This window comes from Callorhinus ursinus, unplaced genomic scaffold (genome assembly GCF_003265705.2).
Source record: "Callorhinus ursinus isolate GAN/ISIS: 27379988/994484 unplaced genomic scaffold, GSC_fseal_2.0 scaffold54, whole genome shotgun sequence".
Taxonomy (NCBI): Eukaryota; Metazoa; Chordata; class Mammalia; order Carnivora; family Otariidae; genus Callorhinus; species Callorhinus ursinus.
In genome coordinates this window covers 1,024,674-1,048,654 of record NW_027397116.1, presented here as the reverse complement: position 1 = coordinate 1,048,654, position 23,981 = coordinate 1,024,674, and the positions used below count along the sequence as shown (strand labels likewise).

Here is a 23,981-nt window from a genome sequence, read left to right as displayed (position 1 = left end):
AAGGAAGGAAGGAAGGAAGGAAGGAAGGAAGGAAGGAAGGAAGGAAGGAAGGGTGGGAGGGAGGGAGGGAGGGAGGGAGGGAGGAAAAGAAAGAAAGGAAGGAGGGAGGAAGGAAGGAAGGAAAAGGAAGGAAAGAAGGAAAGAGATAGAGAAAGGAAGGAAGGGAGAAAGACAGAGAGAGGGAAAGAAAGAAGGAAAGAAGAAAAGTAAAGAAAAAAGAAAGACCCTGTGGATACCCTTGGCAGGGCCTTTCCCAAGATAAACATTGATGGACTTGAATGTCCAGCTGGTCTTCTAGCATGTGGCTGAGCAATGGCTGTGTTACCTGGATTAACCTGAGCTTTTGCAGAACTCAAGATGGGCAGCAGCAGGAGCAGCACCAAGGGCATCCTGGGAACGGAGGTCAGCTCAGAAGATGGTGTTGGAACTGGAGCCTGCAGCCCACCAAAAAATGCGAGAAAACAAGAAAGAGGAGAGGAAATGAGTGAGACAAATACCATCAACATGAATGAATATGATTTTTAGGATTATATTTGTGTTCTTAGAGTCTTTATCTGGGACTTCAAATCACAGACTTTGAGAATCAAGTGGGACATTCAAGAGTCACATGATGTAAGAATTCCCAAACTCTATTAGGTCATGGGATTAAAATTAGCAAAACTATAGGCAGGTAACAAAGTTTTACTACAATACATACTTACCCAAATTGTGAATGGTGATAAACTAGAACTTACATTTATGAAGTTTTCATAATTTTGATACTGATTCCAATACTAAACCAAGAAAAACATTCAATTATGTTAATGTGTTTGCCTTTCAAAAGATCTAAGGTCAATATTTATCGGTACCTGGGATTCTGTATCTTTAAATTTCCCCAAATGACCTGTGTGGTAAGGGCTTAGAGTTGAGACATTAGTATGAACTCATGTTCAGCTTAACAGAGATATATATGGTTACATATGGAACATTTAAAGATATAGCATATATAGAGGTTAGTATACACACAAGTGTCTCTTTGCTGTATCAGCCCAGAGGGCCTAGAAGCCAGACACCACAAGAGCAGCAAGTAAGTCTTGGTGCCGCCATCTTGGTTTTTAATAGCATTTTCCAATAAAAGAAACCAGAGTTCCCTGGAGAAGTGGCTGATCCCAGGCCTGGGGTAGGACACATACAGAATCTTTTAGTGACAGAAATCGAGAAAGTATACACCCAAAAAAATGATGGGGTTGTATCAAAGGGACACAGGAACCAAGTGAAAGAGTTCCCAGTGGTCAAAGCTGGAACAATGTGAGTGACAAAATACATAAAGTAGTTTTGGACTATAACTCAAGGTATAAGAAATATCTACAAGTCCATGTTGATATAAACAAATGATTGAATAAACAAATGGGGCAGAACAGAAAAATTTCCCGTTCAAAAGAATTGTAAATAATTTATGCAGACACTTGGCTCTTAAAGAGGTGGCACATAACCTCACCCCTTAGGGTGAACTACACTCAGTGACTTTCTCCCAAAGAGCCCGGAATGGAAATGGAGAAAGGAACTTTTCAGTGGAGAAACTTGATGAGTACTACCTCAAGCCAGGTGATGGAGGTTAACCTCATCTTTGATAAGTCATATTGACACAACATCTCCTGGATATGATGTGATGAGAATGGTACTTAGCCCCTGTGATCTTCCTCCTAAAAACTCATTACCTCAGTCTAATCATAAGAAAAACATCAGACCAATCCCAATTTAAGGACATTCTACAAAATTCCTATTGAGTCATCCCCAAAACTGTCAAGATCACAAATACAAGAAAGTCCCAAGAAACTGCCCAAGCTAAGGGAGCCTAAGGGGATATAACAACCACATGTAACATGGTATCCTCGGTGATGATCATGGAACAGATAAAGGACATCAGGGGAAAACTGAGGACATCTGAATGAAGTACAGACTTTTAGTTAATAATAATGTGTCAACAATGGCTCTTTCACTATGACAAAGGTACTGTACTAATGTCAGATGTTAATAGTAGGGGAAACTGGGTGTTGGGTAAACAGGAATTCTGCACTGATTCTGTAAGTATAAAACTGTTCGAGAATAAAAATTTTATTCAAAAGTTTCCATCAGGTAACACTAATCATCAGCAAAATATTGGATCTACTGCTATAAATAATACATAATTATAAAGGGAGACAAAATCCCATTCAGCTAGGGTGATTAAAGAAGGCTTCATGGAGAAATCTGATCTGATCAGGTTCTTGAAGGCTGAGTAGGATTATAATGGGCTATAGTGGGGATGGAGTAAATAATACGCTAACAGAGCCAAGACCCCTTTTGAGGAAACAGAAGCTTTCTATGATATTTTCTAGGCAGTAGAACTCTGACCTGCCCTCCTCAAAAAAAGTCATTAAAAAAAAAAAGCAGATATTCAGATGCATGAAAAGGATGGAGACAAAACTAATCAAACACACAAGACTAAAGTGGTGAGGGTCAGGGGTGGTTTCATGGCATTGATTGGATGGGCTAAAATATGTGTCTCCCAGTGTGCCTCGTCACTGCCAGCAGCAGGAACACAGTGTTTCCATAAATGAGTCCCCAAACTAATCTGCCCAAGAAAGAAGCACAGGCAGATCTTGGAGACATTGGTTGTGGCTATAATCCAACACTGGCCATGGCCATGATCCACGATGTCCTTCCACAAAGACCCAAGCTCCTTGCGTGCAACCATTCAGCCTTGCAAACCCTGCCTTGGCTAACCACCCTCTCCCTTTGTAGAGGAGTCCTACAATTCTCTCTTGTGGCACCTTTCTCATGAGCTGTGGGCCATGCCTTTCTCCCCTCTATAACCTTCCCCAGTGGTTCCTTCTATGAGGAATGTCTTTCACACCTCACTCCTTTCACCTAAACACACACTGATTTTGCCTCCATTAGGCCTTCCATAACATAGTTATAAAATGATCCATGTAGTCATTACCTTCAAAATAGCTTATTCTTGTATCTCCAAAAGAATATATTTTGTACAAAGCAGATACTAAAGCACGGTTTTTAACTGAACGAAGCAGAACTCACTGGATGCTCAAAATTTTTTGACTGAATTTCCTTTTGGAAACTGTTACTTGGTTTCAGGCTGTGAATCTCCAAAACAAGTGATTATTTCTGCTTTGCTTGCTGAAAAGTAAGGTGTCAGCAGCTAAAAACACAGAAGAACAGAAGTACTCTAACTCTACCATGGATCTCTAACATGTGCCAAAGAGTCTCTCATCTAATATTCACGGTAACCCAATGAGGTTAGTTTTCATCAGCAACGTAATTGAGGAGGAAGAGGTTAAAACTGATCCGGTCACACAGTTGACAGGTGCCAAAACTCATGTGAACCTAGGGTTTGTATTACTCCAATATCCACATAGGTTTTGTTGTTTGTTTTGTCTCTGTCATCATACTACACTCTCCTTTGATCTGGCCTCTGCCGACGTCACCAGAGCTACACTCCTCAGGACCTCTGCCAAAATGCTTCATGCTCTCTTTGTCTGGATCAAACCTCCATTCGACAGTCACTTCCTCCGTAAAATACTCTCTGGCCCTCTTACTTATTACATGCACTAAAAGCTTCTTATTATTTTTCTAAATAGAAATGATCCTCGTTTCTAATTATGTATTCATTGCTGTCATGCCTAATTAGGGTCTTCCTCAGCCCCCACCCCCATAAGTTCCATGTTTATTCTACTCACCATTGCTTTCTCAACACCTACCAGAGTGCTAGATAAATATTTGCAGCATGAATTAATGATTGCCTTAAGCCACATATTCAGTGACTACATCTGGCCACACTAAATTCCACACCCTGAAAGGAAGTGTACCCAAGGTTTATGATAAGCATACATCACCCTTTTCTGCCCCTTTGAGTGAGTTTTTCCAAGGGTTCCATATTTAAGCAATGTGACACATGAAAGGAACCCACAAACATACACGCAAGAACTTCAAGGAGGTAGAAAGGCCCTTCTGTACCATTAACCAAAGAACTAGTTCTTTGGTTAATAGTACCAATTCCTTTGACAATTTATTCAAGCTTTGAAAATAAAGCTCAAACTGCAAATATCACCAGTCAGGGGGTGTTCTTTCATCCATTTTTCCAGTAACTGTTCTCTAAGTGTCTACAGGTGCCATTCCACATGCTAAAAAAGGCAGCTTGGAGCTGTCCTCATGGTGCATGTAATCTACAAGCAAACAAGGAAATAAGTAAGAACGCTAAAGGGATATATGTGCCATGAAGAAAATACAGTCGGGTGAGGTGGTAGAGAGTGAATGAGGACTACTTCAGGTAAGGTGGTCGGGAAAGCCCTGAGTATGGGATTGGCACAGAAATATATAAAGGGAACAATGAAGACAATAGGGACCCAGTAAAGACTCATATATGAAGGGGAACTTACTATATTATATAAGGGGTATTTAAAATCAGGGAAATGGTTCATTTGTACTCAGAAACAAATAAAGGTATATCCGTAACTCACACATAAAAAAGAATGCCCAAAATGTAGAAGTAGAACTCTAACAGTATTTCAAGAAAGTACAGGAGCATTTGCTAGAAGCTCACTGTAAGGAAGGCCTACACAAATGAGGCAGAAAACAAAATCCAAAAACAAAAACAAATGATAAAAATCTCCATCAAAATGTTAAATGTCTTTGAGAACAAAAGCATCATACACTTAACAGCAGGCTAAGATAGTTATTTGACGTTTTATAACAAAATAATAACCTATGCTCCATATATTCCACTTATTATTAGTTACCCTAGAGAGAGACTTACGTATCTGCACAATGAGTGTGTGTACAAAGAATTGCTTTGCAATATTTTTTAAATTTTACTTTATTTCATTGTGGTAAGCACACTTAACATAAGATCTACTCTCTTAACAAATTTTTTAGTATTCAATACATTATTGACTGTAGGTACAATGTTGTACATCAGATTTCTAGAATTTATTCATCTTGCTCGATCTTAATTTTATGCCTGTTGTCCTGGCAACCACCATTCCACTCTCTCATTAGATAAATTTGACCATTTTAGATCCCTAATATAGCAGAATTATGCAGTATTTGTCTTTCTGTAACTGGTTTATTTCACTTAACATAATGTTCTAAAGGTTCATCAATGCTGTTGATATTACAGAATGTCCTTCTTTTTAAAGGCTGAATAATATTCCATTGTGTGTATATACCACGTTTTTTCTTCATTCATGTATCAATAGATATCTAGACTGTCTCCACATCTTAGCTATTGTGAACAGTACTGCAATGAACGTGGGAGTGCTCATACCTCTTCAAGATCCTGATTTCAATCCTTTTGAAAAAATACCCAGAGGTAGGATTACTGAATTATATGGTAGTTCAATTTTTAAATCTTTTAAGGAACCTCCATACTGGTTTCCATAGTGGCTGTGGCCAACTTATGTTCAAGAAGTGTGCCACGAATACACAGTGGGGAAAGGATAGGCTCCTCAACAAATGGCATTAAGAAAACCAGATACCCACATGTAAAAGAATGGAGTTGGACCATTATCTTAGACCACACACAAAGATCAACTCGAAATGGACTAAAGACTTGAATGTAAGACCTGAAACTTTAAAACTCCTGGAAGAAAACATTCGGGAAAAGCTTCATGACATTGGCCTTGGCAATGATTTCATAGATATGACACCAAAAGCACAGGCAACAACAACATAAATAAACAAAGAAGACTACACCAAACTAAAAACCTTCCACGCAGCAAAGGAAACCATCAACAGAGTGAAATGCAATCCATACAATGGGAGAAAATATTTGTAAAGTGTACACCTGATAAGGGATTAAGAATCCAATTTTAAAATGGGTTAAGGACTTGAGTAGACATTTCTCCAAAGAAGACATACAAATGGCCAACAGATATATGAAAAAAATGTTTAACATCACTAATCATCAGGGAAATGCAAATCAAAACCACAATGAGGTATCACTCCACACCTGTCAGGATGGCTAGTATCAAAAAAAAAAAAAAAAAAAAGAGAGAGAGAGAGAGAGAGAAATGTGTTCTCGAGGATGTGAAGACACTGTTGGCACAAATTTTTTTTTTAAATAACAAAAACGTGGGGAAATTTCTATGAAGAGGAGAATGCTAGAAACTATGATATATTCCTACTGTGAAATACTATGCGAGACTTTAAAAGCATTAGCTGGGTAGTTACATGGTTAGGTGTCCATGACATGTGTTTAGATGAACAAAGAAGTTACAAGATTTATGTAAAGCACACTGTATTTATGGGTAAGCACGCACACACACTCACATACATTTACACATACACAAAAGCTCTAGAAGGGTAAACCCCATGCTAATAACAAGCTTCACTCTGGTGCTCACTCCAGTGCTCAAATAAGAGGGTAAGTACAGACAGAGTGAGGACCCCCAGGAGACAGTGCTGATAACAGTAGGCCCCTCACTGGAGATTGGAGTGCTTGGCAGAGGAGACTGGGAATGGTGATCAAAAGGAAACCCTCGCCTTATTGGTCGTGTTTTGATTCTTAACAAGGAAAATATGTTCCTCGTTAATGTCTTTTATATTGGTTTTTCTGACCTAAAGCAATTTCCCAGGGGCAGTCTATCAGGATCTGGAGGGTGCTTTCCAACCAATCATGCATATCCCAGAGGTTAGAGGTACGTGGGGAACTCATATCGGAAGAATCACTTGAGTGATTGAGCGGTATTATTGATTAGTACATCTTACACATGAATAAAGAAAAAAAAAAAAAAAAAAAAACAATTGAGAATTGCTGCTTATACCTTACTTTTTTTTTTTTTTTTTTTTAGAACACTTGCACTTCAGTAGGTGTTTATAAATGCATTATTACTGGGCCTTAACAACAACCCTAAGGAGAAAGATTACCACCTCCCTTTACAAAGTAGGAAAGGACTGATGTCACTTCACCCACTCACGGCCCAGTATTTTCCAAAGAATATCAATGGATATGTAGCTCAGAAAGAATGTGTCCCTTGTAATAAAGAACCCACTTCCCTCTTCACAGTCAAAATCCCCTCCCCTAGCCAAGCTGGATGAACACACACTCCAAACTGACTCCACAGGGCCACGACTCCCCAGGCCAGGACTCCCCAGGCCTGATGGGAGACAGCTGGCTCTCCATGTCAGGTCTGCCCACGCCAGGATCTGCACAAGCTGTGGGGCAAAGCCATCAGGAAAACCAGGAAGCAAATGGAAGGTAGATGGGAGTGTGGCAGCCACAACTAGAAATTAGCAAGAATGAAAACAAACCAACCAACCAAGAATCTAAGAAGGTCAAACTTCTTACAAGTTATCTCGGTAATTGGGTGAACTTCTAAAAGCCTCCTTCTGAAATACAGAGCCACATTATGGTGAAAAAGCAAGTCATAGGCACATTCTACCTGACACCACCCCGTCCTGTGGAGAGTTTGTTCACACAGGGAGGGCTCGCTCCTGGTCAGTCCCATGTCACCCGCAACTCCAGGTCATACACACCTGGGGACGGACACACTCCTCTTCTCCAACTGCCTTGAAAAGTTACAGTTTCCCTAGTAACAGGCTCTACTCTAGGGCCCAAAGAGGGTGGTAAGCGAGGATGGGGCACAGAGGAGAGGGGTCTGAAATGCCTTTGGGCTGATGAATGAGCAAGGGTGAGCAGCAAGGTCAAGTCTCTCACTCTATACTGGTCGAGCAACAGCCTTTCGGGGTTCCCAAACACGAGCCCTATGCCTTGTCTCTTCCTTTATTATAGAATTGAATACACATGATAGATGATAGATAGATAGATAGATATTTAGATGATACATATTTAAATATAAAGAGAAACACTTTTAGAAATGTAGCTATCATAGGTAACTGCATTTATGTGTGGGGGAAAAAAGCACCATTGTTTCCGCTCTGTGACAATAGGGCAAGTTAGAGCGAGCAGGCAACCCTTGGGACCTCTTGCCCTAAAATGGATGGAAACTTCAAGCACTTCTCTTCCTTCAGAGTGCCTTTGAAGCGACCCTAACTTACAGACAGTAGAGCTTTCTTCTTCCCCCAAGTCTGAATATTAGCACAAACAGTCTTTTTCTCTGAAGCAGAACTAGAGGTATACCCCACTTTAAGAAGTGTCTGAACTTGCCAAACTCATCAATCATGAAATGCTTATCCACATTACAGAATAATTCTTTGCACAACACTGAAGTGCCAGGTACCTTTGAATAACAAGTTTCCACAGCGTACGATTACACTAACATTCAGCATACAAAAATGTTCCACCTACTTACTGAACTCATAAATCACTGAGTGAGGCTCCGCATTACAAAACAGTTCTTCACTTTACACAAGGATCCAGTGCCGGGTTCCCTTGAACAGAAAATCCTTCCGGTACATTCAAAATATGATTCCATATACTTAAATCCAGGTCATAATCGAGTTTTCGGGAATACAGCCTGGGTATGAAGCGAGGCACATCTGCTTTGGCAGATGGGCCTTCTCCCTGGACAGTCTGTCTTCCCAGATGCAAAAGCTGGAGACAACGTGAAGTGACCACCCCTTGGGGGCCAGCGGTGGCGGGGGGCAGAATAAAAAGGAATAAAAAGTCACAGATTTCCAGCGGAGATCTTTCTGCTGAGCCTGTGATAGGGTCCGAAGAGGAAGTGTCTGCCCTCCCAGAAAATTATCTATAGCCTACAGCCTGGGCCCCTCCACCTAAAACGGCCTTTCCCGCAGGAAAGGGCGGGTCTCCGCCAGGCAGGAGTGGGAAGGGCACAGAGATAAGGTCTCCGGAGCAGAAGCACGAGGCGGGGTGCACACAGCTGTGCCCAGTACTTGTGTCTGTGTGTGTGTGCGATTCAGACCTGGGGGAGGGGGGGAAGGGGAGAAGAAAACCCACTTGCTTTAGAGCCGTGTATTTTCACTCAGGGGCGATTCTGGGCCTTCGGGCTTGTTTTTCCTCTCTGCTGACTCATTTTCATTTCAGATTCAACAAATCGAAAGAGCAATCTTTGGAGTGTTTAATACTCAGCAAACAAATATGCAGAAATGAGCGGGGTTTTGGCAAGAGATGGGCGCCCAAACACACACACACACACACACACACACGTGCACGTGCAAACACACTCACACACCAGCCAGCCTTGTGTTATTCGGCTTCCAAAAACTTACTGAAGCCTTCCTCACTCTCATCCTGCCTCTGGGAAGCCCCGTCTCATGCTTCTCAAAGTGTGGCCCGCAGTGCTAAGCCAGAGGCCTCGAATGGCCCGATCTGTGAGTGTTTACACGCAGGACAGGCCCCAGACTCCCCAAGGTAACTCTCACAGCTCAGAGGACAGAATGGAGCACAGAACACTGACTGTGTGGCATCATTTGATGTTACTTTCTAGATGAGAAGCGCTCAGGACGTCAGGTCGAATGCCTTCACGCAATGCGCAGGAGGAAGGAGAGGAAATACGTTGGTGAAAGCAGGGCATTTTCCCAACCCAGAAAGACCTGTGACCCAGTCCCCTGGGCCTGCTGAGTCCTTGGGCAGCTCACTTGGCCTCGCTGAGCTCCAGCAATCCCTGGTTTTTCGTTTAGATAGTTCCCTGCCACCCCGGACTTTCATCATCGTGCACTTGAGCATTTTCCCACCCAGGCCCCCATTCCTTCCCCCATCCCACACTCTGTCCCAGGCTCCTCACACGCCCAGCGCACGTGCTGGGGCACAGAGGGCTGCCTGTCTGCGTTCCTGGGCACAGGAAGGTCGGTGTGAGGGGCTAGGGGCCCGAGGGTTTGGAGGTTATGAAGGAAAGACACTAGTCCTCAAAACTATGGACCTACACCAGTGGGAGCTTAGGAGACCCAAGAGCTCGCCCATCTCGATCCCCTCTCGTTAAAGGTGAGGAAAGTAGGGCGGCCCGAGAAGCAGAGAGGCCTCGTCACAGGTGACCACTGGTCAGAGGCAGGGCCCGGCCCCTGGTCATCCACACTCTCTCCCCAGCTCTGCTCTCCTGTCAGCACCGCCTGTCCCAGCCCGACCTCCTCTTTTTCCTTCCCAAAACTCCGAGCACGCACACCATCCTTAGGCCCTGTCTGTCTGGGATAACTTATTTCTTTAAAGCAGGGTGAAGTTACGTGGAAAATCTCTGCGGTGGTTTTCCAGTGCATCCACAAATTTTGCCCCCGTCTCTCAGCGAGGGCAGGTATCCCATGTCCCTCCTCCTGAACAGACTCGAAAGGGTGACTTGCCTCTAACAGAATGAATGCAGGAAACGTGATGGTTATGGAACTTCAGAGCTGGGTCCCAGAAGGGGATACACCTCCACTTGGCTCTCGCTCTCTCTCTCTCTCTCTCTCTCAGCACAGCTGCCCGGGGAACCTGGCTGCGAGGCCACCAGGGAGCCCAGGCCCCATGGGAAGCCACGGCCTGCAGGTGTTCGGGCCCACAGTCCTCGCCGAGGTCCCAGCGAACGGGAACCTCCGCTCTCACGCCGAGAATGACAGGAGGCCCCCCCACTCTCTGCTGCAAGCACAGCCTCGCTGAGCCCACTCACCTCAGGAGCATGAGGGATGGTAACAGTGATGTGGTGCTCCTTTTACACTGTGAGGTGACTATACAGTAAGAAGTAACTGGAACAACCTCCTTGAGTGAGGCCTAGCTTCCCACGAACATAAGTATTGGTTTTTGAAGATTGCCTCGTTTTTCCTTATGGCCAGTCTTCCCATCGCCTCAAATGCCTCGGAAGAAGACGTAGGCCACATAAAAGGGGGCACCTGGGGAGTAATGGGGAGCAGAGGAGGCATCTCTCTCCTTAATCCCAGGAGTGAGGTTAAAGGCAGTGTCTGCAGATCAGACGCCTTTCCCAGGGCGGAGGGGCTCAACGGTGAATCTGGGAGCAGCACCTGACCCAGTGGGGCCACCACTTCCTGTGGCCCCTGGGCCCTGGGAACCCGGTGCTGTGCCTCCGACCTCCCTGGTGGCTCCTTCTCAGTCACCTTTGCCAAAGTCACACTTGCCCAGTCTCAGTCGTGGGTCCTTCCCACAGGCCGTGTGGACCGGGCCACACTCTGGAACCTTGGTACCTGTTTCCCCACCTGTAAAATGAGGGCAGTAATGGCACCTGCTCCTAGAGGAGGCTCATGCGCATGGAATGAGTTATCATCTGGAGCTTACCCCTGACATCTAAAGACCCCTTAGAACACCGCCTGGCTCCAAAATGTCTGTGTTTGTCTGTATTTCTGTTTTATTTTTACTGTGCCTACGCTTTGTTTCTTCAATAAATTTGCAAGTTCGAGGCAAAAAACATGCTTCCCTCCTCCATGCCTTTCTTTTTGGTATCAGCTAGCACCTACACGGGGGGGCTCAGAGAACACTGAGGGCTGATTGACCGGTCACCTCAATGGTAATAAAACAGGCGAGAACACCACCACAAACTCCTTGCCTTGGACCAGCACACTAAAGCTTGCTGGGTACATCCTGTGAGTGGTGCTGCCTCGGGAGCAATCGACTTGGTCCTTCCTCTGCAGTCATTTGGAAGTCACAAAAGACCTGCGTGCTTAACCGTGAACCAGCCCAGCAGAAACCAGCCTGGGGCCGAGGCGAGCTGAGCAGTGGCCACATTCGTGGGGACGGTGACGCGATGACGCTGTTCGGGGAAGGGCTGTTCTGTCCCGGTGTGTGATCACACACGCACCCCCAACAACTTCCAACCCCCCACCCAAAGCCAGTGAGGCCAAGAGCTTCCACTGGTTGTGCCCTCCTCCGGGGGGGGGGGGTCCCTGGTGGTGCTGGTGCCTTAATAACGCAGAGCTATCGAGCTGCTTGCCTCCTGCATAAGCCCCATCAACACGGGCTTACAGCATCTCTGGGACGTGAATAGATTCTACTTCGTCCAGCCATAGGAAACTCTCCAGAACCCCAGAGGAGATTAGTGTGATGCCAGCAAACCCTGCTTTCTGTTCTGCAGGAGGTTCTCCACGGAGGGAGACTTGGATCCTCTTTCCCAGACACCAGCCGGGACCTCCCCTTTCAGCAAAGCACTCTAAGTGTCTTTCCCTTCACATCCCCAGGCCCTCCCGCTAGGCGGGCTAACCACTGGGCTTTTGCCACAAAGAGCTGGGAGATCCCTCTCCTTCTCTGAGACCATCAGCTGAAGGAGGCAGGCAGGGAGGATTTCACCTCTTAGGCCCCTGCAACCATATTCTGTGGTGAAAACTTCAGCCATAATATAGGTCAGGCCCTTTATTTATTGGTTTATTTGTGTATTTATTATTTTATTTTTAACTAGGCTCCACACCAAACGTGGGGTTTGAACTCACGACCCCAACATCAAGAATCACATGCTCTCCCAACTGAGCCAGCCCGGTCTCCCAGGTCAGACCCTTTAAACAACCAGATACCAATTAATCTTAGCTGAAATGTACTTCTCTAGAGATCGGGAAAGTTGAAAATGATGTCACTGTTACAGTTAGATGGGATGATGCATATAAAGGGCTCACAGCGCAGTGCCTGGGAGATGGTAGGTGCTTATTAATATTTAGTTATTATTTAGTGGTGGTATTACAAGTAGAATGGTGCACAAGAAGAAAACAAGGCCAGCCACCACAGTGACAAGCACATCCAGGGCACCTGCAGTGAGCCCGGCCAGGTTGGGTCACCTGAAGACAATACAACAAAGAGCATCAGTCCCGGTTCTTGGGAGATGCACAGGCCCGGTGCATACAAACACGTGGAAAAACAAACAAGACGGTGGGTGAGCAAGTCCCCATCTCACCCTGACTCTCGGGCTGGCAGGGCAATGTGGAACATTGGGTGTTACACAACTGGGGGCCCAGGGACACAGAGACACCAAGGCTCACGGGCCCCACCGCCTTGGACAAACATGGCCCAGGAGTTTCTGCCCAAATCACAGAGCCCAAAAGCCTCATTCAGCAGTTGGGTTTGAACCGTGTCTGGGGCTCCTTTCCTGGTCCCTACCCCTTCTTTCAACGAGTCACTCCTTCAGTACCTGGAGCTTCTGCAATCCTTGCCAAAATACGAATGGCACTCATCAAGAGGAGTTCCGTTTCTCATACTTTCCATTTCGGGCTTCCTTCACATGGCTGGCTAGACCCTCCCTCCTCTGCTACTTTCACTGGCAGCCTCTGAAGCAAGAGGTGTAGGAAATATAAGTTTATTTAAGGGTACGAGACATCTGCAGATTCCATCTGCCTTCAGGAAGTTCCCCATTGAGTCACCAGTGCCTGGAGCTTACCCCTGACATCTAAAGACCCCCCCTCCCCAGTCCACCAGGCCCACTCCTCCCATTTCCCAGCCCAGCTCAAAGATGCCACATCACCAGGGCTGAGTGTGGAACCAAGGGCCTGCCCCATCCTGGCCTTGGAGCCTTCTCCACGTCAGTCAGAGAACGCTCTTATTTAAAGCAACCAACTCCACTCCTCCAGCAGAAGGCTCACACCCACCAGCTCCTTTGAACAAGGGCTCATGGGTTTTGAGTTGCGCCCTTTCACCAAGTAGACCCATGCTTTCCTTCAAACTTGTTCCGGGCTCCTGACTCAGCCTATCCCACTTGGGGCTCAGATGATTGGTTTCAGGATATAAATAAATACGGATATAACATCTGTTAGCTGTAGTCTTTCTATACAGGCTAGGCTGTTAGTTCTTCCCCCAAGGGAGGGACCTCATCAAGGTCTTCTCTCAATTTCCAGTGCTGAGCGGAGAGTCTGGAGATACACAGGGAAGGTGCTGGGTGGGTGAATAGGTGACCTGAGGGGTCCTCAGTGTCCAGGAATGTCCAAGAGTGCCTGTTGGCCAGCTAACAGCTGGGAAGATGGAGAACACAGGCTTTCTCCTTTAGTCCCAATTCCTGTTCGGCACTTCTTCCAAGCCTAAAGGAGTCTCCTCCCTCGACTTGACTCCATGGCATCAAGACCCTTAGCAGATGCCATATAGGGGCTTCTACTGCTCCCTAATTGTGCTTGCATATGGTGTGAAAATCTTGTCTCCTCAATAAGACCATGAGCTCCTGCAGGGCAAAAATATTTTGCAACCTCTTGGGACTTTTGAGAACATGATAAACAGTTATGGAACACAGATTCTATACCAGGAAACATGCTAAGTTTTACCTGAATTTCCTCATTCGGCCCTCATAATAGCTCTCTGAGGTTATTACTATTATTATCCTCATTGTACTGATGGAAAGACTGAGAAGAGAAAATTTGCCCAAGATCGCCCAGGTAGCCCATGCAATGGGCTTCGATCTACGGTTACTTACAGGCTGGTTGACATGGTTCTGCAGCGGCGCCTGCCATGTTTTCCCCAGCCAGCCCTACTACCAGTCTGATGGGATGTTCTCCTCAGGCACAAAGGTATGGTCAACTCTACTCCACGTGCAATATTTCCATCATACTGCCAGCAGTGTGACTCTGACTTGGGGAGGGAATTCCCACCTGACTCCACCACGGTGCTCGCTGTCTCCCACTGACCGACGGGAGCCTCTCAGGAATCCCACCTCGGCGCTGGGTTTGGCACCCCAGCATCAGGACAGCTCAGTGTTCACATCTGCCTGTTCCCCTCACACTCAAACTCACACACACAGTCGGTTCAGGGTGGTAGAAAGTTCTGGTCGGAGGCAGCCGTTTCTACGGCTCTTGAAGCTTGGACAATTGGAAAGGCCTACTTCGTTAAGAAGTGTCACCTAAAATTACAAATACGAAATTAGGTTCAGGGCCTCAGAAGGATCTTGAACAAATGAGAAGGGCAGGCGCAGAAGCTTCACCACCTGACAGCAAATCCACCTTGGGATCTGAGTTCTAGTCCCAGCTCTGCTCACTCACCGTTCTATTACCTGGGTGGCAATCCCCTTCCCTGACTGGACTCAGCCTCCCCCTTGTTCAAATGAGACGTTGGGATGAGAAAGAGTGGAGTTGCTCTGAGGCCCGTCTCAGCCCCGACACACTGAATTCCATCAGGTGTGGTGCCAAACATGTCCCCAGACTCACCACAACCTAACAGAACTGCCCCCTGATCCAGGAGGGATTCTGTTCCTCCCTCCGGCCCGGGCACATACTGTATTATAGTAATGAGAGCTTTGGTTGCTTTAAATATCACAAAACAAAAACAACGGGCAGCCCGCGTCCATCATCATCCCCTGTCCAGCCCACAGAGGAGAGCGCCGCCAGACCGAGGCCAGAGCGGAGATGGAGAGAGAAGCCCACAGAGTCCCTTTCAGGAATCCATTGGCTCATATCTGGAATGAAAATCACCAATGGCAGGGGCTGTGAAGAGCCAGTCAGCGGGAGAGCCCGAGAGGTCACTCTGGGACAAAGAGGCCCTAGCCATAGTAAGATTGGAGACCTGGGTCCTAGATCCACCAGAGATGAGTTGGTGCCAAGCCTGAGGCTGCAGGAACCACAGTCTCTCACCTCTGGGAGAGGCAGAGAAGTCCAGCCAAAGGTCTCCGCAGAAATGAGGCAAGCCTCCCCCTGGGTCCTGGGAGGCGCCACAAAGCAGAACAACAAGCATTCATCAGCTGGGAAGGAGTGGGTGGGCAATGTGGAGAGGCCGGGAGCCAGATACTTTGTCCCTCCGGACTTCCCCAAAGCCACAGGGCAAACCTTCAGGGGGATCTGGCACACCCTAGAAGGTCTAGAAGCAAGAACTCGGCTGTTCAGCTCACCACAGAGGGTCCCTACTAAACTCATATTCTGTAAAAGGACCGGCGGCTGTTCAGAGGCCTTATCATATAGTTGTTTGGTGTTGGTGTGGACCAAGTCAGGATGAAGAGCATGCACACTGAGCAATCCTCCACACAGACAGTGAGCAGGGCCATATGCGTACCCTCATCCCGGAAACCTGGCTCCTCCTCCCTGTCCCTCTCTCTGGTTGGCGGACCCTGCTGCTCCAAGGCATCCCCTAGTGATTAGGGGAAAGTAGGCGACACATATGTCAGGACAGATAGGGCTTAGGGGCAGACAGATGCTCTTTCGCCACCATGCCAGTCCAGACCCTGATCCCCTAATAGGTGCCTCTGCCAGAAAAGGAAGTTGAGAGGAGATTTGCCAATAAATTGTGTTTGACAGCAAACACCCAAAGCTTAGGCAACTCTTTCCTACCTAAGCTTGAGGTCCTTTGCCGGATATGGTTTCTCAATCACCATGTCAGTCAGACATTTTAAAGGAAAGTGGAAGGTCTGAAGTCAAATGAAGGATGGAGCTCCTTTTGCCAGGATCCTGCCGGCAGCTACTGCCGGAATGTGCATCACCAATCTCGTGGGGATCCCCACGTGCTCACAGAGGACAGAGCTAAGCAAGTGGAAGTTAGTCTTCGGAAAAGGCTGGGGTTGGGGGCTGGGAGAAGAAGCTGCTACAAAAACCCATTGAACGTGAAAACCAGGACCTGGAATGTCTGGTTCAGACCACGTGGCCTGGCCTGCACTTGAATTTAGGCTCCATGAACTGAGACCTTTCTCTGTTGGTCACTGTTGAATCCCTAACACCTAACACAGTGCCTGCCATGGAGTAGGCACTCGGGACATATTTGTTGACTTGATGTACAGTGGGCGTCCATAAGCACTTGTTGTCTTTCCTTCTCAAGTGCTCTCAGGAACTTAAGTGGGCTGTGGGTTTGTGGCCCTTTTGCCACTTGTGGCTGGTACTAAATGGACAAGAATGTCCTAGAGCACACCTATCTATTTCTCATTTTCCGTCTGGCTTCCTTCCTTCCTCCGCATCACCCTTCTACTGAGAACAACAACACAACAGCAAGCTCTCCATTACCTTCCCTTCTCTTAACTCCTCGCTGATGTTAATGACATTCTGCCTTGGACAGGAAGTTAATTTTTTCATATGATTCAGTCTTGTCACTGGTTCGATCCCACCATTTTATCCCAGATAATATTTATCTGGTTATAAACTCACTGAGATAAGGGACTGAGTTACAGATCCTTTGTAGGCACCATGGCACTCCGCACCCAATGCTTTATATATTTCCAAACAAACTTCACAGACTGACTTCCCTGGGTGTACTGTATTCCTCATGGCTCACTGTGATCCTTTTCCCTTAAATGTATTCCCAACTTTTAAAAGGATAAAAGGCTCCAAACATTCCTTAACCAGCATTTATGGACAACTTATCACATACCAGACAATGTGCTGGGTGGGAAAGAGGAAAAGCTGTATACAGGCGTACCTTACGACGTTGTAGGTCTGGTTCCCGACCACCACAATAAAGCTAATATCACAATAAGGTGAGTCAAATGAATTTGTTGGTTTCCCAGTGTATATTTAAGTTATGTTTACACTATTCTGTAGTCTATTAAGTGTGCAATAGCGTTGTGTCTTTAAAAAGTACATGCCTTAATTAAAGATAATGTATTGCTAAAAAAAAATGCTAACCATCATCTGAGCTTTCAGTGAGTCATAACCCCTGATCACAGATTACCATGACAAATATAGTAACAATGAAAAAGTTTGAAACACTGTGAGAATTACCAAAATGTGCCCCAGAGACACAAAGTGAGCAAAACCTGTTGGGAAAATGGCATCAGTATACTTGCTCGACACAGGGGTGCCGCAAACCTTCCTCCATCTGTAAAAAGCATATCTGCAAAGTGTGATAAAGCAAGGCACAATGAAACGAGGTATGCCTGCAAACACACACACAAAATGTAGATCAGAAATGCCACAGTTTAAGCCTCTTTTTCTACAAAAGCCAAGAGAGTGAGCTAGCTGAATGGTTCAGCAGAAATGGTGCCCGACCAGCCACTCAACTAATGGTGTAAACTTGGACGAGCCCAATATTCTCCCTGAGATTCTGTCTCTTAATTTGTAAAACAAAGGACATACCAAGGACATGCCCTCTCTCATATTCAGTTCCTTGTGGACAATGAGCAGTTCCAAAGTTCATGTGACGACAATCTGTAGCGGAAAATAAAAGAGCTAGAGCTGGGGTACCTGGGTGGCTCAGTCGGTTGAGGTTCGACTCTTGGTTTTGGGCTCAGGTCATGATCTCAGGGTCCTGGGATCAAGCTCCTCATTGGGGTCCCTGCTCAGCAAGGAGTCTGCTTCTCCCTCTCTCGCTCCCTCTGCCCCTCCCCTGACTCATTCCCTCTCTCTCTCAAATAAATAAATAAATAAATAAATTTTTAAAAAGCTATAGCTATTGAGAGGAGAACAAGAATCACGGGATTGAAATAGTTAGAAGATAAAATCTTTTTTTTTAATTTTTTTATTGTTATGTTAATCACCATATATTACATCATTAGTTTTTGATGCAGTGTTCCATGATTCATTGTTTGTGCATAACACCCAGTGCTCCATGCAGAACGTGCCCTCCTCAATACCCATCACCAGGCTAACCCATCCCTCCACCCCTCCCCTCTAGAACCCTCAGTTTGTTTTTCAGAGTCCATCATCTCTCATGGTTCGTCTCCCCCTCTGACATACTCCCCTTTTCTTCCTCTCCTGTTATCTTCTTCTTTTCCTTTTTAGAAGATAAAATCTTAAACGGTGTGTAGAAACAGCTACTTTTTTTGAATTATAATTAACATATAGTGTATATCGGTTTCAGGTGTACAACATAATGATTCAACAATTCTATACATTACTCAGGGCTCACCGCAATAAGTATAGTCACCATCTGTCACCAAACAGTGCTATTACAACATCATTGACTCTATTCCCTAGGCTGCACTTTTCATCCCTGTGACTTGTCTTATAACTGAAAGTTTGTACTTCTCGATCCCCTTCACCTATTGCCTGAGGAGACATATCTAGAAAAAATGATTGTGTGGCCAGAAGCAGCTACTTTTTTTTAAGCCCACATCAACAAACTCCATACCCAGAGACTTTAGTAGTGACAGACATTCCGTAAACGGTCTATACTCAGAGCCCCACTCGTGAATCCAGTTGGGCAGCCAACTTCTACAAGAAGTTCTATAAGACTTTATATTGTTCTTGGTCTTTTCTAAGTCACTGGTTCCAGGAGCTGTAAATACAATCTGATTTTATAGCTAGAGGAGAAGGAAAAGGGCCCAACAGAGTATATCTCTTTGTGCCAGCTGATGGGAGAAGTTAAAAATTTTCAAAGGAAAATGGCAGAAATCATCCAACAAGGAAGGAAGGGTGACAGTGTTTACAAAAAAGCAAAAGCAAGGAATGTGATTCAGTACTTTGTGCCCAATAATGCCTGTGGTGAGGATGCTGGGAAGAAACTAAGAAAAGAGGAGAAAGGAGAACTCCAGACGACACAGCTGGGGCCATAAGAAGAATGAGACTTTCCTCAGGGAGGGTGTGTTGAACTCTGTGACAAGAGAGCAGAGTCTCTAGAGTCCCCAGGTTCAAGTGGGAAAAGGGGAGAAGTGGTTTCCCTATAAAGAAAATAAGAGGATTCATTGAAGGACCTTGGAATGTTTCACCTGGCAAAAAAAAAAAAAGACTTCACTAGAAGTTGATGGTGTTCATATACATGATGCACTCTCCTGAAGTAGAGGCATTTAAATCACCCAACAGAGCTTCAAAGTCATAACTAAGGAAGTTGCAGAGAGGCAGATCTCAACTGAACATAAGGGGGGGGACATCCTAAAAATTAGAGCCATCCAAAACTGGGGTGTGTTTCTTTGTGGGGGTAGGAGCTTCCCATTACAGGAAGTGTTCAAGTAGAGGCTGAAAAATCATCTTATTTAGAAGACTGTAGGGAAGAATCCTCTGTGCAAGAGACCGGGCTAGCTAACTTCTAAAATCCCTTCCAATTTTAATAATCTATGTGTCTGTTCATTAGTGCCCAAAACAGGGTGAGCTGACACCAGCCTGGCACAGAGGACTGTGGGGGTTGAACTCTTTTTGATGCCGATGCAGATTTGAAGCTTCACACACGATGATAACTCATGGCCCAAGAGTCATCTGATTTGTAGACATGTGAACCTCACATGATCACACCACCTATACAAGCAGACACCACAGCTGGTCATTGTTACCTTCCATCTTACGCCATCTGGCCCAGATTCTGTACCAAAAGTGACATATCAGGACTTTGATCTACTACAGCTAAATTGTTTAAAGTAACTTTGAGCTTCAGTCAGAAGTGAGATCTGGAGAGTGGTATTGATCACTCTTCCAAGAAAATATGGTAAACTTATTTAAGGCCACTTAATAGTTGTGAAGAATAATTAGATCTACTGGTGTCAGTCATAAAGTCCCAGTTAGTGAAGTGTTTGAATCTATAAACATACATCAGTAAATTACCTCTGTTTTTCAGTTCCTTCTCCTGTGTCCTGATCTCCCCAAACCCTAAAATATTAATAAGGGTCTTGAATACCACTGAAATATAAGCCAATACTGCTCAGTGTTTGTCTTATTTGGTTTCACCACGACACACACAGAAGACAGAATACGGAAAAGAAAACAGGTTTGAATCACACAGCATACAGTTTCTTTTTTTGTCTCAGTAGCTCTAAGCAGTTTGGGGGCCTGGACTCTGCATGTCTCCACAGTGCCCTGCCGGTGACTAATGACTAAGCAACGTCTCATAGCTGCAGCCCCTCCGAACCATCTCCTCTAACAGCTTGTCATGGTCTCAAATCCCAATATTAGAGTCCTACAGTCCCAGGGCTTCCAAAATTTTGGTTTGAATGTACATTTTAACAGACATACATACTTACTGTCCATTTAATAAAAGAATGAATGACCCAACCCAAACATGCTCATCCTTCTATGCAAATACTTCCTCTTGTATAGAAGTCTGCATGGACACCAGGGTCCCAAGGCTGACATCATCTGATAAAAATCCTGAGGGCGCCTGGGTGGCTCAGTTGGTTAAGCGACTGCCTTCGGCTCAGGTCATGATCCTGGAGTCCCGGGATCGAGTCCCGCATGGGGCTCCCCGCTCGGCAGGGAGTCTGCTTCTCCCTCTGACCCTCTTCTCTCTCGTGCTATCTCTCATTCTCTCTCTCTCAAATAAATAAATAAAATCTTAAAAAAAAAAAAAATCCTGAAAGCTCAACACCATTCCTATGATCCTAGAGTCCCGAAGTCTCAGGCTTTTGTCTCGGGGACAAAACAGTCCCCTGGGTGTGAATCTCCAATATGGCGCTTACTAGATAATTTGTATGTCATGACCCTTCTGAGGGAGCTAAGCCAAGGATACATATATATCCTTCTATCATATATATCGGCTTAGTTCCCTGAGAAGGGTCATGACATACAAAAGTATCTAGGCCATGGCTGTGGGGTCCACGATAGCCCAAGAGACATAGCATTCAGGAGGTCTCAAGCCTGAGTATAGGGCCTAGGACTGATAAGACAGAGCACATTTACCCAAAGTGGCAGAATATAGTGTTGCCAGGGGAAGCCAGGATATTGCTGCTGAACATCAAGTGTGGGGTGAGCTAAGGCTGAAAACAGGAAAGCAAATTTTAAGGTTAGAGTCCTGCAATACTGGAAACAAGAAGCATGGTGAAGAGTCTCAGGGCAAAGTCATGGTCACTGTGAATGTGCTGGATGCCCACCTCTGTATGGTCCGTGGCCGTTTAAAGAAGCTGTCTCGTGAGTAACAACATTTGTTCAAAGATGCTAATGATTATAATCAGGGCATGTGTGGGCTATCACTTTCTAACTAATTCAGCCACATCCCAATTGATAAAACAGGGCAAGTGATAAAAGAAGCTAATAAGGAAGAAGAGATCTTTCTGAGCATTATCTAAACTATGTGTTTGCACATCCAAAAATCTTGGCATTTTATGCCTAAGAATGTTACCAGCCTCGGCAATTAGGCTTATATCCATGGTGTTATGGAGCTAAAACTGGGTTTTTGCTTGGATAAAACTGATGGCATTTGTAGAAATAATGAGCAATTCTAATAGAAAGGAAATAAAAACAAGCTTAAGTTGACTACGTTGAGAAACTCTACATTTTGCTTTTATTTGCTCATGCTTTGAATGAACCAGACGAGGAACAGAGAATGGCACAGCAGGGTCCAGCCACCAGCTGGGCGGCCTGGAGGGACCAGATTCCATAACCACATCTAGCCACAAACCATTCTCCATGCCCCTGAAAGCCAACGTTTGTAGAAGGGAGTGATCCCAAATTACAGCAACCACTACAGTCCATTTTTCACAAAAATCTGGATGTGCAGTGCAGGATAAAACCAGCGAGGGATACTGGGGAAGGAGGAGAAGCATCCAGAACAAACGCAGAAACGGAACAATGGGATATAAGTGAATACAAGTGGAACCAGCACAGATCTCATGAAGGCAACTATTAAATCATTCTGGCCTAGCTAGGCCAGTGTTTAGAATTATAATGCTAACGTAACAAGTTTCAATTCAGTTCAGCACACAGTTTTGGAGGTGGCACTGAGAAATCCAAATGCCTCTAGTCGGTGCTCTAAACCTCCTTCCCTCCCACCATGTTTGCATCCCTGCATCATGGTGCAGTGACGTAAGTCAGCAGGCCATGCAAGCCTCCTGTAGCACGGGCTGCCCCGGGAGTGTCCTGTGGCAGATAATCCGGGTTAAATAAGGATTTGGAGAGCCCCAGGGAATACTCTCATAGCACAGAAAACCCCAAAAGAATTACAGACTGAAAACTCCTCACCCTATCAATCAAACACAGCAATTCCAGGCTTGGGAAAGTCTTCTAATCTCTCCTCCTTCTCCTCTGAAAACCCTCAGGATGGCCTTTAGAGATGAAGCACGTTCTTAAGAAGCCTCAAATTGTAAGAGAAGCCCTCCAAAGCTAGCAAAGGGACAATTAGGGAGGAATCTCTAACCGAACCCTCAGAGCTCCGTTATAGTCTGAAAGGGAGCTGTGAGTGTCAGGGTGCCTACGAGTTTCCCAGGTATTAGCTTTGGCAGGTGGGAACATTCATAACCACCACCTTCTCCCAGCCCTGAAGGAGCCATGTCTACACAGCAGGAGGCAGGAGAGAGGCAGGCAGAAGACAACCCAAACCTAGTCGTAGGGCTGGATCTCAACCCAGCTTGGGAGGGGCTAGTCCTCCCTCTCCCCCAGAAAAATAATCACCACGGCACATCTAGAGTGAAAATAAAGGACAACGAAGGATGAATTAAATATATTCTCTGTGCCAGGCAGCCCTTTAGGATGCCTAATCCTGTATGAGTCTCAGACTGTGCCTCTCCCGAGGCGTTCAGCAAGTGTGCCCACAGCCAGGGGCTGATCCCCTCTGGTAAGTAGAGCGTCTACCTGGACAGCTTCTGAGAACTGGATCCCTGGACACAGCACCCCACAGAGCTTTGCCATTTGTCCCGTCTCCCTGCCTCCCAGCTGTCCCACCCACTTCTCAGTCACACACACACACACACACACACACACGCACACTCAGTGGTCAATTTCAATTCAGAACAGTGTCCTAAGACAGTTCTCATGCACATAGACAAGAAGATAAATTGCAAACATCAGTCATCAACAAATTAGTTCTATCCTCAATCTGTTCTATTCTCAATCTCAGAGAGGGCCTCTGTAATTGGCAGTTGTTGTCTTTATTATCAGGAAGTGGAGATTCTCGGGATTAGGAATGGATAACCCTAGCCTGATCAGTGCTACCATCCCCTCCTTCAACATCCTGAGCAAGCAGCACAGCTCAGCGGGGGAACCCCAGGATGCCTGACTTTAAATCTCAGCACAGACCTTTACTAGCTAGGTGATTTTAAGCGAGTCACAGAGCACTCGTGCCTCAGTTTCTTCGTCTAAGAACTGGACGCTAACAGCAGTACTGCCCCAAAGGATCATCATGAAGAAGAAATGAGTTAATACATAGAACAGTGCTTAGCTTCAAGTCTTATTATTACAATTGGAACTGTTTAAAGAAGTGGAGTTTGTCTCATTTCACAGTAAATATATTTTGACTCCCCCTAGTACCTGGCTTGGGCTCATACATATTAAATAATCATGACATGACAAGACCTTGGCAGCAAAAACAAACATACCAAAGACAAAGAGCCCTGCCTCCCTCACTCTTACAAGAGGCGGTCCAGGTTAGCATA

At 45.6% G+C, this 23,981-nt stretch overlaps 1 protein-coding gene across 4 annotated transcripts in view; it reads right to left on the bottom strand.

Moving 5' to 3' along the window:
- DDR2 (discoidin domain receptor tyrosine kinase 2) overlaps positions 1-23,981 on the bottom strand; it is a 148,491-nt gene that overhangs the window by 59,293 nt on the left and 65,217 nt on the right. For 2 of the 4 annotated variants that reach the window (XM_073884049.1, XM_073884048.1), the window contains exon 3: positions 326-434. In XM_073884049.1, the coding sequence (XP_073740150.1) occupies positions 326-434 (109 nt within the window). Of the gene's footprint in view, positions 1-325; positions 435-8,288; positions 8,655-23,981 lie in introns of those variants that run through there. The other 2 variants (XM_025892166.2, XM_073884050.1) reach the window with 2 other exon arrangements.